Source organism: Ranitomeya variabilis, chromosome 1 (genome assembly GCF_051348905.1).
Source record: "Ranitomeya variabilis isolate aRanVar5 chromosome 1, aRanVar5.hap1, whole genome shotgun sequence".
Lineage (NCBI taxonomy): Eukaryota > Metazoa > Chordata > Amphibia > Anura > Dendrobatidae > Ranitomeya > Ranitomeya variabilis.
The window spans coordinates 39815501-39832140 of record NC_135232.1 but is presented as its reverse complement, the minus strand read 5'-3'; the positions used below and the strand labels follow the sequence as shown (position 1 = coordinate 39832140).

General features: G+C 38.3%; 1 protein-coding gene across 8 annotated transcripts in view; it reads right to left on the bottom strand.

Moving 5' to 3' along the window:
* The window catches only part of TCF4 (transcription factor 4), a 523378-nt gene extending 508083 nt beyond the window's left edge, over positions 1-15295 (bottom strand). For 2 of the 8 annotated variants that reach the window (XM_077282423.1, XM_077282432.1), the window contains exons 1-2: positions 14965-15280; positions 12904-12976 (exon numbers count right to left, since the gene is read on the bottom strand). In XM_077282423.1, coding sequence (XP_077138538.1) covers positions 12904-12976 — 73 coding nt within the window. In that variant the 5' untranslated portion in view covers positions 14965-15280. Of the gene's footprint in view, positions 1-12903; positions 12977-13448; positions 13531-14418; positions 14926-14964 lie in introns of those variants that run through there. The other 6 variants (XM_077282414.1, XM_077282397.1, XM_077282406.1 and 3 more) reach the window with 6 other exon arrangements.
* Positions 15296-16640: the final 1345 nt, after the last annotated feature.

The window sequence follows — 16640 nt, the reverse complement described above, 5'->3', positions numbered from 1 at the left end:
AAACTTAAGCAAAGATTATTTACTTATTTGAATAGATTTGTCGTTAATTAAAAAAAAACATAAATTCAATTAGATTTCTGAAATGTAAAAATAAAAAAAATAAAAAAAATTCACATTAGTTAGAAAGTAGACGATTCACTTGGACGAGGTGTCAGATTTTCAGGAACATTTACATAGTAGAGAATGAGTCTAAGTCTTTCTTGAGGAAATCCGGCTGATCTTGGGTAATGGCCAATCCGCAACTGTTCCACCATTTCCATTGTTGCCCATTACCATCTATGTATCAGCCATGATACAGAAGGTGGGTGGTTTTGCTATTGATAGAAGCCAGTTAGTCGGTCCCCATTTAACACAATCCCGCTTATCACAGTAGATCAAATTTCAAACACAATGAAACATCCCCTTTAACAAAGAAGAAGAAACTCTTCCATTGTTGAATGGACACTAGGTGTAAACTTCGGCCCTTGCTCATCCATCATTGGTTTGTATCATATGTCAACAGGAACAGGTCGATTTTTGGGTTTAGTCAAAGGCTCCAAGGTAATACAATCCTTACAATTTTGTGATGGCACCAATTACACCATCACTTGCTATTGTACCCTAGTCCTGAAACAGGTTTCCCACAAATTCTATCAACAGGATAGGTAATAAACTGAGGCTCCACTCTTGGGACTCTTCATCAATCACCAAAAGAGGGGTCTCTGAACAACTGTTCCTCCTCCAAAGAGAACCTAGAATGGGGCTAATGGTCATGCAATGAGGGAAACTAGGTGCTCTTAGACATCTAAGATATGTCATTTGAGAGAAATGAGAAATCTTCTTTAAGTTATACAATGGGACAATTGAATTAGAAAATGTTTTAAAACTTCCGTGGGAATTTACAGAATGTCTGTCCCCGAAGGAGCAAACTTCATGCGAAAGGCAGCAAAGTGGAGAAATATACTGGAAAACATCAGTGGTTCCCAGATGGTGCAGGCCGATGAGCCCAGTGATTGGCATTGATGCATGCTGCAGTTGTAACATATCTGCTGCCACCCGCAAAGACTAGAGCAGCAGCAGAGATACAGCAGTGGACCTGAGGAGGACGAGTAACGGCTCAGATTATTATTTTAACCTAGTGGGAGGTGATGTGGAGGAAAAAGGTATTCTCCATTTAAGAGAACTAGCATCTCAGCTAGGAAAACCATAGTAAAAAAGCTGTAGATGGTCAGATTTCTTTCCAGTACAAAAAGCTAAAAGGAAAAGGATTAAGTTATTGTGCAGTGGTCTTCTAACAAAGAAATGTCTATGATCTATGACTCTTCTCGATGGATGGCTTTCGCAAAGGCCACTCAAATGCCTACTAAGCACCACCCTGCTCACCGTGTGTTTCCCTCAGCTCCATCCTGTACCTGACCATCGCCCTGTGTTGACTTGTGCTAGTTTTCAGTCATAGGGGACGTGGCTGAACTCTGCAATAATTTGTATCCACCCTGACTTGCAGAGATTTGCTTCCCCAGCCTATCACTTGTTAGCAGGTGATATATCAGGTGACTCCACCCACTATTCCTCACCTGAACATTGGTTCCTAGTCAGCTAGCACCTGTTCATTCATACCACCATACTCTGCCTCCAGGGTCATCGTGTCCAACCCCCTGCTCAACGCAGGATTCACTAAACTATCTCAGACAGATGTCTGTCCAGCCTCTGTTTGAAGACTTCCATTTAAGGAGAACTGACCACCTCTCGTGGCAGCCGGTTCCACTCATTGATCACTGTCACTGTCATTACGTTTTTTCTAATATCTATTCTGCATCTTCTCCCTTTCAGCTTCATTGGTCTAGGCTCCAGACCTCGGCTACATGTATCAAACCTGTGCTGCCTGCCCTGACCTCGAATTGTCTGACCTCGCCTTTGTCTTCACCCTCCTGCACCTTGTACCCATGCCTCAGATGCTCCGGTCAGCTGCGGCAGTCCTGGGGACTGCCTTGGAGAGGTACCTGGTGTCTAACGACAGCCGAGCCTATCCTATCCATCAGAGGCCATAGTGAAAACCCGATAGGCACTTAGTCATGCTCCTCCAGGGTAAGGCCGGCCCGTGGTGTAGTGGGTTCACACCCACCAGCACTATAATGGCCTGCTCTGAGCCATGTATAGAATCAGATAACAGCCCAGTGATCGGTTATTAGCTATTATTGACAACGGAAGTCTACCAAAGTGGTTAGGACCTTCTTCGTAATTCCTCCAGGGAAGTCCCAAGTGTTAAACCCTCCTCTATGACTTTCAAACACCCCAACAGGGCACTTAGATAAGAGAGATTAAAGCAGAATTGTATTTTAGTTTTTCAAAACTAGACTTTTAGCAAAATATTGTCACAGACTAATAAAACTTATAATTATCGTCACAGTTGGTGATTGGAAAATCTGAAGGCCATTTTGGAGTCTGGATCAAATTCTACCGAAAATTTCTTTAAATAATTTCTTGATGTAAAAGATGAAGCAAAACATTATCATAAAGTTTAAAAATAAAATAAATTCAAACATAAAATGTAGATAATAAGGATGATAATATGATTTATTTCTATTACCCAAAGCTCTGGGCTGAGTTACTCAAATAAATCCCCATGGTACCCAGATGAGGTAAAACTGCATCACTGTAAAATAAGTGTCTGCCTTAATACATTCATATTCCAGATTTCTAAAAATGCATTTACAATGTAATCATGCGAGGAACGCTATTTAAACAGCAAGTGCAAAGCAAACTTTATGACTGATAAACCGAATTACACAGGCATAATTTGATTAGTCATTTAGCGCAGCATTTTCCCAATCTACTGCTGAAAATTTAGACAGCAAATGGAAGAAAAAAAATGTAGATTAAGAAACAAAAATATATTTATGGAGAGAAAATGTCTTAATTTTGAGTGCAAAAAAAAAATCACAATTAGATAAATAAATATTTTTATGGAGCAAAACTACTAATTTTACAATATTTACATTGATTTCAAATAACCAATGAGATTAGAATTAAAGGGAATGCCTAATTTTCTCATGTGGAAGTGTATAGCTCCACAGCTTCCAATGACCAACGCCCTTTACCGTTCCATTTTATTTTCTAGGGACATTTGCACAAAGTCAGGGATTTTGTAAGGTTATAGCCAGGTTTATGAGTGACCAAGTATACCAAACAAGTGATAATGATCATCATATTCGTATGTAGGCTGAAACACAGTAATTAACTAAAACAGAAAGATGTGTTGGAGGCTTAAAACTGGGTGAGGAACAGCCAAGTTCTACTACAAATGTGAGGATGTGGAAGACAGTTTCATGTCACACCATGGCAAGACTGAGAAGAGCAACAAGACTCAAGGTAGTTATACTGCATCGGCAAGGTGTCTCCCAGGCTAATATTTCAAAGCCTAGCAGGCTAGGGTTTCAAAATTTGCATGTTCAAGCTATTTTGAAGAAGCAACAAGGAATGGGCAACATTGAGGGCAGTAGATGCTGTCGTCAAAATAAGCAAATTTCGTGCAGTAGATGAAAATAACATCATGCGTTCACTTCAAAATTGGAAGATGTCCAGCAGTGCCATCAGTTCAGAACTGGCAGGAACTAGTGGAACCCAGCTACATCTATCTACTGTTTGAAAAGTATGTCCAGAATTGGTCTCCATGGCATAATTGTGAACTAAAAGCCATACCATTGACATGGAAACAAGACCAAGCCTACAAGGTTGTGAAAGAACTTAAAACTTCTATTTCTGAAAGCAAATTAATATTTTATGACTGTAATTAGATCAGTTTAATTGGAGACAAATTGAGAACTATTTTTTTCACTGGGTCAAATTAAAGAGGTTGTCTATAATTGAAACACAAGAAACACTTCCACTGTTGCCCATTGGTTGTGTCTGGCATTGCAGCTCAGTCACATTCAAATGAACAAGATTGATTTATGATATCAGGCATGGCCAATGTACAAATATGGTGCCATTTTTAATCTCAGACAACCCCAATATTCAGGAAAATATATCAAAACTAAAGAGGACAAAATCTCCAGTATGATGTCCACCAACATGCATAATGAAAGTTCCAACAATAGTGGTAAAACTCTTGGAATACTCAATCTTCCATGAAAAACTCGAAGAACACTTTTCCCTTATACAATATCACTCGACAGCTACTATATATATTTGTGGACAAACTTCAGTTTAAAGGCAAAGAAATCCAACTGGAAATTAGTACCCAGTTCACACAATGCTGTTAATGTTAAATACACGGAGAACAATATTATAATTTAAAGCAATTCTTCATCGACTACAACCCCTTTCCATGATATCTGTCCATGCAGACAGGCATCACAGAAGCGGTCCGAGCTTAGAAACTCCCTCTATTCGACAGAAAGGAGAGCTGCTAGGCAAAGAAGAGTAATCAGGGGCATAACTTGACACATCGCTAAAGGGGGTCGTGCTATAGAATGTAGAACTTTTGGGTGTTTTTTTTTGGTCATGCTGCCAAATACTCCAATTAACTTTTTCTTTCATGCGGTAAGTGATTACTATTTAAAAGCAGAGGGAGGTGATTCAAAACAAAAATACCTTAACCTAAAAGAAAATGACAAAAATATCTAAAAATAAAACCAAACATAGAAAAACAGTCATTGTAATTTCGAAAAAAAAGTGTCATATGAAGGAAATTAGGCGAAATGACTTACGATTCTAAATATAGCATATTGGGAACTACGCATGACCAATTCCTGTCTGGTGCGTTACTGTAATTGTACAAGGTTCATTATTTGATACTTACTAATGTAAAAGGTTGGCAGAGACCTTACAACAAATTTTAGGAAAGTAATCAATTAAATGAACCCATTGGCTTTCGGTGTCCTGAACAATCACACTCAAGGTAAGCCTATATACTAGAGTTGGGCAAAAAGATTCACAGGACTTTGGTCTAGAGGTCATATTTGTGGTCCATGGCCGCCGAACTAAGACCCTGTGAACCTCCTTCCTACCAGTATCCTAAGAGCTTCTTTTGATTAATAGGCTCAGTGCAACATCATTATTGTAGGATGACATGTGCATGATGATGTGCTGGGTTTACTAATCAGAAGAAGGTGGGGATGCAAGGAAGGTAGGAGGAGGTTTGTAGGGCTCTGGTCCGGCGGCCACGGACAATCGGTGTGACTGATGGACCAGAGTCCTGCTAATGTTTCCGCACTCCTCTGCTGCGTACCAGTATATCCACTAAACTGTTACCTTTAGTTACGAAATGAGAAGATCCTACTGAATTGAGCTGCTTTTACTTGGAAAAAATATATATTATGAGACCCTTTAAAAATCCTTTTGATTGGTTATTACTAACCATTGCCATTAAGGCTTTAATAAAAAACATCATATGAATAACATTTGTGCCAATGTCATTTACCTGCAGGCCTAACTCAAGTAAATGTCCATCTCACCCGTAAATAGGTCTTAAAACTGTCAATATGGAGGGCCAAGGCAGTAGTTTCAAAGCGCAACCGCCCCCAGACTCCAATATTCCCAAACATTCAGGATTCTCATTCAGTTACCTATTGTTGTCTCACACTTTTGCATTGTTTCTTTATAATACATACACTACATTTCACTCTACCGCCATCCCGTCAACACTTCGATCCTTTGGTCAACCTTTTGAGAAACCTGGCATTTTGGGCGTGTTCTACTTTCGAGCCTTCCTAGAGGATTATAGAGTGTCTCATAAGAAAAATAGTGTCTCAAATGTTCTAGCAAATAATACGCCAAATATATTGATATGTCACCAAGCCCTACACAGCAGAGGCGCAACCCATCCCCCTTTTTTCAGCATACCAGGTCAATGAGAAACAAAGACTCTCCTTATCAAAGGTCTATGAAAGGGTGGATTTTTTCATTGCAATACTATTGAGGAGCATGAGGCATTTGGCATCTACTTTTTTTTCTTACACTAAAAACTTAGCGCGAAGACTTGGTCAAGCTGTCCATGAATGTTAAAAGGCAATCCCCTTTAGCCCCTGATAAATTACTGAGGTCCAACTCCTTAAACCCCTGGCCAAGAGCACTGGAGAAAGCCACCAGTCAGACAGGGAAAATGCAGTAATTAGAGTTTGTACTAACAGATTAGTAGTCATTCAAGTAATATGTGCCCACCAGATGGAAGCCCAGTGAAACGCCTACTTGCCAGCATCCATAGCTCTTTTGCTTAGCCAACCTGGCGTGACTTCATATGTGCATCATGCCACTATTATGACATTGCCACAAGCCAGCCATTCAAAAGTAGAAATGCTGATGCCATCAGGTTAGAGGTGGTTTGCAGGTCCCACACCCACCAGCCACAGATTACTGATGTAGCCACTAGAAGACTAGACGTAGCCACCATCCCTAGTAGCCAGATAAAGGCTTCCTTATATCACAAGGACAGCTCGAGTCCACCAGAATGAGTGCAGCCCATACAAGGCCACTCTCCCTTCTAGCTCATAAAGTGGGTTCAGTGTGGAAGACACTCTTCTACGATGTCCATTTGGATGGGGATTGTTTTTGCAGAGAACCCTTTTAATTTTTAAGCCCAATTTCTTTCTACAGGCAGCTGATAGGTATTGGAGGACATCTTTAGTTTTATAGGCCATAATTCATAAAATAGTTTTTAACAGAATTCTGGTGTAAAATAGTTTGAAAAATTGTCAAACTTTTTTGCAATTCGAAGTTGAGGAAGCACTTTGTGGCTTTTTACATTAGTCTAATTCAGCTCTGTCAATGTTTTAAAAATTGGGCAGAACTTAGTCAGGACGTGATATGGCCAAGCAGGCCAACAAATTCATCAATCATAATTAATGCCTCGAAATGTAATTCAATGTACGAATGGAGCACATTTCATACGGCGGCAGATGAACGGTATGACAAAATCAATAAGAGGCACCAGCCTCTTAATCCACATCTTAACACAGGGCACCCTTCATCAAGACTGGCATACAAAGCTCCAGTCTTGAGGGATCAGGGCCAAAGTGTCTTTCGTTCATATGTGTTTCTAGAAAAACATGTTGTAGGTTCCATTAAGTTTGTTTTTGTTTTATGTAGCTTTTATGGTAAAACTTGTGTTTGGCATCACTGGAATTATGGTATTCTGGTTATAAATTGATGGATCTTAGGCTTTGCGCTGGACAAATGAAAGACACTCCGAAGTGATGTTTTTCTTTTGTTTTTTTCTTTCCTTGATTCAGCTCGGTTTTTCCAGCTGTACTTGTTGTGTTGCATGTATCAGAGCTTTCATCAAAGGAAGATGAAAAGAAGCCATGGATGGCAGGGATTCATTCCTTCCCCATTGAGCTTTTATCACATCTGCTTGTCGAGAGTCATCTAAACATCCTTCGGCCAAGGTGGGGTGGGGAGATATGCAAGATCACTTTTGATCAAACAATGATGGGGGATATCCCAATAATACCAGTGCTTAGTAAATGCAAAACAATCCCCCCCCCCTACTGAACTTTGTTTGGGGGTCAGTTTAACCCTTGTAGTAACACATGGGTCATTACTTGAATACTTGCACACTCTCAAGCTCTATGTTGGTGACACTTTCTGGAAATCAAATAAATGGCCTAGAATCAAATAATTTCTTGAGATTCACAAGCTGAGACTTTGTTTAAAAGGCTGTTCTCGGGTTTAATCTTTGGAAGCGCACCGTTCCTCTGCCTCTTGGCTTCCTCTATGCTGGGGGACGGTTCACTCCTGAAGGTTGACAGTTCAGACCAGGTGCGTAATTGCACTGCTGGTCCAAACTTTGCACTCCCTCCGCTAGGCACACAGGGATCCTGTGCAAGGGCTCCAGCGATCTGGTAGATTCAGCTCAGTACTTACAGGGCTTTATTGGAAAGAGCTTGCAACCACTGCGCATGCTAAGCCACTGCAGCTAGATTGCAATGGTGGCCAGTAACCAAGTCACCAAGCATGAAACCATAAAATGAAAAATCCTTTGGATTTTTCAAAAAAGATTAAAAGTTGCTTATTTTTGCAAGTCCTTTGCAATTTTGACCTAACTGATGTTGAGACAACCTCTTAATTCCTTGTCATCCCCATACACTGGGCCTCCGATATCAATTACCATAGGTCTTATAGTATGTGGTTGGCACAAGTGAAGAAAACTTTTGTAGACTTTGTCCAACTTTATAGAACTAGGTTTCTAGGAAATACTATAAGAGGATGGTAGGAGGAGTTATGAGTTTATCAAGAACAGGGTCATTCCTCTTGACTTGCATAGGACTGCAGGTAGACCAATTTTGCAGGTGCTACGTTTCTTGTTACAGCCCTTGTTTCCCTGAATTTCCCTAACGGAGTATGAAATATTGTAATTCTTGTCTCTATATTAGTCTCTGTGACTTAAATCAGGTGAAACATGGGTCCATAATAGGAAACTGCCCATGAAAATAAGTACTGGCAACCAGATTGACCAGTTCTTATCTTTCAACCATTATCACTCTGCGCAAATGATGCAGCAAATGCAAAATCCATCTCTGCTGCATCCGTGGTTGAAACTGGGTTTACGTCCAAACAAGTGTGATCCAGCAGTGTCATCTGCAGCCAGATGTAACCGACAAACTCCGCTCCACTGCACCAGTAATACAGGCGACAACATAGAAACACCAGCAAATGAATAAACCCCACCGCCAGAAAGAGATCAAAACCTTCAATGAAAAAGTCTCCGACTTCAATTTCCCATCTGAACCAAATTTGCCATTTTACATTGCACCTGCTCAGTAAAAAAAAAAATAGAATTTTCTACACTCTACAGCCTTTATTTTCTTTTTTTTCTTAGCACCTGCATAAAACACTATGGGAAGCGTAAATCATGGTCAGCCACAAACATGATGTGTAGACGATACCCAATGTACAGTGTGATCAAAGTATTGAAAAACGTTTCAGAAAATTTGGCCAAAATATTGCAAAAATATTATTTTATTTAGGTAGTAAATGTTTGATAAATTAAAAAGAAAATGTTAAAAAGAAATAAAGAATATATATATATATTTATTTATTATTTATATATATATATATATATATATATATACTTATACACATGAGTATATATATATATATATATATATATACTGTATATATACACATATATATACTTATATATGTGTGTATATATACATATATATACACACACACACACACATTCACATACCTATGCATGTTTTTATATCTATCTGTCTATAAATATATACATACACACAGGCACATATATGTATACATACATATATATATATATATATATATATATATATATATATACACTCAAGTTTTCATGTTATCTTTACATCTAGCCACCGATGACTCTTTAAAAAGTATCTCAAAGTAAAACCACACGTCACAGGATTTTGTCAACCAGCCAAAACCGGATGCCATAAACAACAATATAATATATATATATATATATATATATATATATATATATATATATATATATATATATATATATATATATATATATATATATTATTCAGCTACTTCCACTGCCTCCTCATAGAGCTCAACAGCTAGAACCAACCACAAAATCCTGTAAATTTTTCCTTCTTTTTTTTTTCTTTTTCCAAAAATCATTTCACACCATATTTTAACGTGTTTTTCTCACACTGAGCAAAAATCAACAAAAAGACACACAAAAAGCGAAGAAAAAAAAAAAGAAAAAAAGAAAAGATCATTAAATTCAATAAATTTTATTGCTATTTTTTGTGACATAGATAGAATGAAAAGAGAAGGCCAGTAAGTGAATGCGGTGGGTGTAGAAACCGACTTTAAGAGTTGATATCAACAACATATGTGTAAGTGCAGGCGGGAGGGGAATTTTTTTTTTTTAAGGTGAAATAATTCCTCGGCGAGGCTGGATTGTGCTGAACACCTGCAAACATCAAACACAAACCGCTGTTTCTTTACTGGGCTGAAAAAAAGGCTTTCATGTGAAAATATGTTCCATGGGAATGTGAGGAGCAGGACTCAGGTTACAGCGGAGCTCTCCTGCAGACTGCAGCCCTTCTGTAGTCATCCAGGGTGGGAGCGAGAGGGTGGGAAGCCCCAGACCAGGTCCTGGGGGCGCTGCGCTACCTACACGCTACCAAAGTGGTCAAAAACACTCAACATCTGCAACGGGGAAAGGACGACAAGGCAGGAAGCGTGAATGTGAAATATGACTGCGCACTGCGAAATCTGGAACCCAGGAGCTTTTTATTGCAATCATTTTTTTTTTCCACCCTGGATTTTTTTTTAATTTTTTTTTTCAAATGCAAAATAATTCCTAGAACACAAGAAAAAAAAAAAATTAAATACCCAAAAGACTCAGTCAGCAGCTTGAAGGCATTACATAAAACTGACATCTGCTCTTGTCCAATCTTTCACACTTCTGCAGCTGAAATAGGCGCACAATGGTCTACACCGCACCTGTCCAATAATAAGGCAGGGGGTGAGGATGGAGGCTCGCAGCTACCCGCTAATACACAGGTAATGGCGACCTAAGACGCCGTGATCTCCACGTGTCACACAGTGCGGGGGTCTCACACTGCAGCAGGACTCACATCCGTGTGGTGTATGGAGCAGACGTGGGCGCTGGAACGTAGCAGCAATTCTTAGCCATAGCCGAAAGCTGAGCAATGATAGCGTCTATGTGCGGCCATAGGCGGCAAACAGCCCAGAAACATCCCCAACCAAAAACGTATCAAAGCAATCGAAAAAAGTATCTATTATCTATCTATTATCTATCCATCTATTATCTATTATCTGTATCTATTATCTATCTATTATCTATCTATTGTCTGTATCTATTATCTATTATCTATCTATCTATTATCTATCTATCTATCTATCTATTACCTATCTATTATCTATTATCTATTATCTATCTATTATCTATCTATTATCTATTATCTATCTATTATCTGTATCTATTATCTATTATCTATCTATCTATTATCTATCTATCATCTATCAATTATCTATCAGATCTATGTATCTCTCAATCAATCTACCTATATCTCTTTTTATTTTTCCCATATGTATGTATCTCTCCATGCATCCATCTGTATATCTATTAATCCATGGGCAATACAAAGAAGAATCTGATCATTTCTATAGCTATATATTTATCTACTGTATATATCTATTATCTATGTATCTCATATCTATGTATCCACATATATATAGGCCATTCAAAGAAATATATATTATGTATATATCTTATCTTTTCTGTGTCTATATATGTATGTATTTATGAATCTTTCAATGTATCTATCGATTCATGGGTAATCTAAAGAAGTATCTATCTATCTATCCATCCATCTGTCCGCCTGTCAATCTATCTATCATCTATCTATCTATCTGTTATGTATCCATCTATCATCTATCTATTATCCATTTATCTATCTATCTATCTATCTATTATCTATCATCGATCTATCTATTATCTATCTATCTATTATCTATCTATCCATTATCCATCTATCTATCATCTATTATCTATTATCTATCTATCTATCTATCTAGTATCTATCATCGATCTATCCATTATCTATCTATCTATTATCTATCATCGATCTATCTATTATCTATCTATCTATCTATCTATCTATCTATCTATCTATCTATCTATCTATCTATCTATCTATCTATCTATCTATCTATCCATTATCCATCTATCTATCTATTATCTATTATCTATCTATCTATCATCGATCTATCTATTATCTATTATCTATCTATCCATTATCCATCTATCTGTTATCTATTATCTATCTTTCTATCTATCTACCTATCTATCTATCTATTAGCAATCTATTATCCATCCATCTATCCTTGTAGACTTATCCACAAACTTTGTAAACTAAGTTGACAATCCTGGAACATGTCACCTCCAATATCGATTGCAATCCATTCTCATCGTCACGTGAGTATTCACTGTCATGAAATCACTGGCCAGAACACAATCATTACCTTATATTACCACAAATTATGGGTAAAGAAGAAAAAAAAACGAAAAAAAAAAACCCAGATTCCTGTAAAGCCATAACCTGCCTCCTGGGGGGCCTTCTGCTGGGATTCTACGTGTGACGTTACTGCGAGGGGGTTTTGCTATTAAGTTTCCAAACTGGAAATGGTTCTGAAAGTTCATGTAGCGAGGAGTAATATTTCCTCTGTTCATTTGCAGTAAAGAGTTGACGACATTCAATCCCATGATTTCAAATTATGACGATCCTCTACGACTATCTACAGGCAAATGTGCGAGCGCCAGTCACTGTAAAACATTGCAGCTGTTACAATTGTAAAGGGGGGGAGGAGGGAGTTGGATCTTTTGTGTTTTCCTTCCCAAAAAATCCTTTGACAAAAAAAAATTGGGTGAGTTGGAATATGTATTTTTGGAAACAAAAGAAATGTTGTAGGTTTACGGCCTGTGCCCGGAGCCCGGTGTGCCGCATACATTACAGCCAGCTATTTAGGTACCTCTGGCACTGGATGCCAATCTGTGCATGACGGAGCCAAATTGTCTGAAACCACCTCTGATCACTGATATCTTCTTCTACTCACTGTCCTCAGCCACCAAAATAAAACTTTCCATTACAGGCCAAAACACCCAACCCCCCCCCCCAAAAAAAAAACCAAACCCCAAAATAAATAAATACAACCAAAACAGCAAAAAAAAGTATCCAAAAGACTATTTAATACCATCTGTACGGTTGACGACCAAACAAATAAATGATTTAATAATTCTAAAAAAAAAAAAATAATAATAATTTCTTAAAGCAAAATAAACCACAATCATTTTACGGAAACGTCACACCTTGGCATAAAGACCAATGACAAAGTAAAAACAAACAAAAAAACATTAAAAATGTTAAACAGCCCAGAAAAAAAAAAAAAACACGTTTTACATACTTGGCCCGGTAAAATGTCCACTTGCCAAAGACGTTGGTCCATTTTTCCCACTGCTGACAGGAGGGGAAAACATCTGAAACAGACAGAGCAGAAGAAGTTGAAGACAACTTCATAGTTTCATGGATGTCAATGCGAGAAAAAGAATTAACAAAAAAAACAACATTCATAATATTTGAATTTAATTCCCCCCCCCCTAAAAAAAATAAAAATAATATCCTTTAAATATGGATTAAAATATGGATTAATTAAAGCTAAAATTAGCAACTTTATAATTATATATATATATATATATATATATATATTTATTTATTTATATATATATATATACATATATACAGTATATAAATATATATATGTATAATATTTTATTTTATTTTTTTCCATTAAAAAATATAATAAAAAATATATATATACACACAAATATATATAGTATATAATATATATATAAATATATAAAAAATAAATAAATATATAACATATATATTTATAAATTTAAATTGCAGAAGAATATGTTAGACAATAGGATGATCATCAAAATGTCAAACCTTTTTTGTAAAGCTTCACTATCTCATCGATGACAGTGATACTACGTAAACATCCACTGGCACCTGCATTAAACTACCATGTAATGCACACAACAGAGGAAACAAGTCACAGTTCTGCAAAGAGAATTTTTTTTTTTCTATTATTTAGATTCTAATTGGTTTCTCTTATTCGACGTGTCTGGTGGTGGATACGCACCTTCCCTGAGTCACACATGCAAGAAAAAAAAAATTCTAACAAATGAAAAAAGTGCAAGAGGCGAAAGAAAGAGAGAGAGAGACAGACAGGGGCTGTAATGTGCCTGGGGCTACAGATCTTGTCCAAACTTCTGAAAAGCCATCTCTTAGGGAGGAAATTCTTTCGCCTTGGCAAATAAAAGCCTGAGGTCCAAGATGCTAATTCCGATCCACAATGATCTAAGTCATGCCATAGTTTTCACATATAGAACCGCCAAACCATACACATACATGTAGACATATAGGCACACTATGGAGAATACCTCCCAGCTGTTTGCAGCGGTTCCAAACAAGTGGGACACTGTTGGAATCCAAAAGGCAAATTTTTTTTTTCCTTCTCCCCCCCTAACCCCCCAAACCCACCCCAAGTAAACAAAAAAAAAAAGTACATGAAAACCTTGCAAGGAGACACCTGGGGATAAGCATTTTACTTGTAATTACAAGAGATCAACTCTGGTCCCCTACACGGAAAGACAAGCAAGTTTTCTTCTATATGAGTGCCAAGGCAAAAAAAAAAAAAAAAGCAGAAGACAGCGAGAGAGCTGCAAGGGATGGGAAACCATCCAGAATTACAAGACTTCTTGCAAACACCACAAGCCAATAAAAAAAAAATGAAATAAAATAAATGAAATGGATAAAAAAACAACAAAAGCATCACCGTACAAATTATAATAATAATGATAAAAAAATGCAGAATAGCAACAATGTAACAAAAAAATAAGCTTTGCATATTTACCATGGATTTCCAATGGCAACAACTCAGGTAACACAGTTTGCTATGTTTTATTATGGGCTGTTGATGTTGTTTTTTTGTTTTTTTTTTGTTCCTGCCGCTCAGCTAGTTGTAGAAATTTTGTTGTTGTTGTGTTTGTAATTTTTGTTGTTGTTGTTGTTTTGTGTTTACAGCTGTTGTTTTAATTTCCACCGTGGGTTCTTACCGCACTGAAATCCAGTAAATCACTCAGTTCTTTGTCCGTCCCTAAGGCAGCCATTCGCTGTTGGTGATTCATTTTAGGAAAAGGATACAGGCACCTAGGAACATGGGCTTGCGAGTCATTAGGGCCTGTGCATCAGGAAAGGGTTAATTGTGGGGGTAGGGGGGGGTTGAAAAAAAAAATAACAAAAGCCTGGAAGTCTGAAAAATAGCACTATTCTGGGTACCCAATCCCAGACCCAAATAGTGCTGTTTTGGGCTGAATACTGCTCAGCAGTGCCTGCTCTCAGTCCCCTCCCCTCCTCCCCCCCCAACTTGTGCAGGGCTTAGGTGGGCATGGCTACTTACTGCTTGCAAGGGGCGAGTTTGTATCTGCTCCTCCTCCTTCTCAGCTCCCTCCTGTCAATGATTGGTGCCAGGCTCCAGCACAAACAATAGGGGGGGAGCAAAGTGGGCCAAGTCCCCCCCCTCTTGCAAACTTCTTAGTCACTAGGAAATGTCCAGTTCAAGTTCAGGTTTGCAGTGACCCCCAAGATGCAGAAGAAGAAGAAGAGGCAGCAGCAGAAGTGGTTGCCAGCAACAGAAGTAGCAGCAGCAGCAGCAGAAACAAGCAAGAGTTGAGTGTGTTGTGTCCTCTTCCCCTGCCTCAGTATGTGCTGTGTGCAGACATCGGCTTGCTGAGAGGCTGGGAGTGGAGGAGGAGGATGAGGGGGAGGTGGGAGTGGAGGAGGAGGAGGAGGAGGATGAGAGGGGGCTTTGGAGAGATGATTCCCCCCCTCTTGACTACAGCAGCAGCAGCAGCCTCCTGGCTCCTCTACTAGGATGCTACTAGCTACAATCGCCCTTCACTTTGGCATGGCATCCCTCAACCTGCTCCTGGACTTGGATAATGGCTACTTCTTCGGCAATCTTTCGACAATTTTACAAAAGTTGGAAAGAGCTTTGCAGCTTTTGGACATCCCCCCCCCCCTCTTCTCCAGCTCTTCACGGCAGTTAAGCATAGCTAGAATTTGGGTATTTTGGAGGATTTTGCGAAACATTTGGGGATACAATGAATATCGAATGCTCCAGCTTGCTCATTTCTGCTGCATCTGTGACCTACAGATTGCAATCCTATAGAGCTACGCGTAGTCCTTGGGGATATGGGGGGGGGGACTACAAGTCCCTGCTTGCTGCACCTGGCCTGGCGGTTCCAAAGCAGGTGCAGAATCGCCAACCTCTCTGGAGAAAGCCGCCTGGTTAACTCTTTCCACTTCTGCCTTCACTTCTCGCTATGCACTAACGATACGCCTTGAGCATGCAAACGATGGAAAAGCATGTGCATATGTCATATATATACACACCCGCCCTCCCCGGCTAAACCCCCTCCTTTTTTATATATTGGAGGAAGTGAGCTTAGGAAAGGGAAAAAAAAAAAAGCACAGGCTCTTTAAAGACACCTGCAGCAAATAAATCCTCCGCTCTGAGACTCATGGCTTAACCCTCTACTACCCAAAGTCTGATATGAGGTTTTTTTTGGGATCATTTTTTTTTTTTACAGCTTATTATTTATTTATTTTTATTTTTTTTTTAGTAGACCTTGAACATTTCGTATTTCCAACCTATAGATCCTACAAAAAATATAAACAATGAAATCCTGTAGAAATTTACACAAGGCTCCCATATTGACAGACCAGTATGTGGTTAAAAAAATTATATATATATATATATATATATATATATATATATATATATTATAATATAGATCAAAAATATTGTTCGCTTACAGAAGTATATCAAAAGGTTTTACAAATATCGTGGCTTAACGATCTTCCCCCAATAATGTTGTTGAACAATTGAAAGGATCAAGATTGAACTTGATGGATTTAGTTGTTTTTTTTCAACTTCTATAACTATGTAAAATCAGTTTGTTTCTATCGAGTCACACAAAATGTTTCCCTATACAAGGGTTCCTGGATAAGGACACATTCACACTTTTGTATTTTCTTACGCGCCCTAAGGCTACATTCCCACAAAGAGGTTTT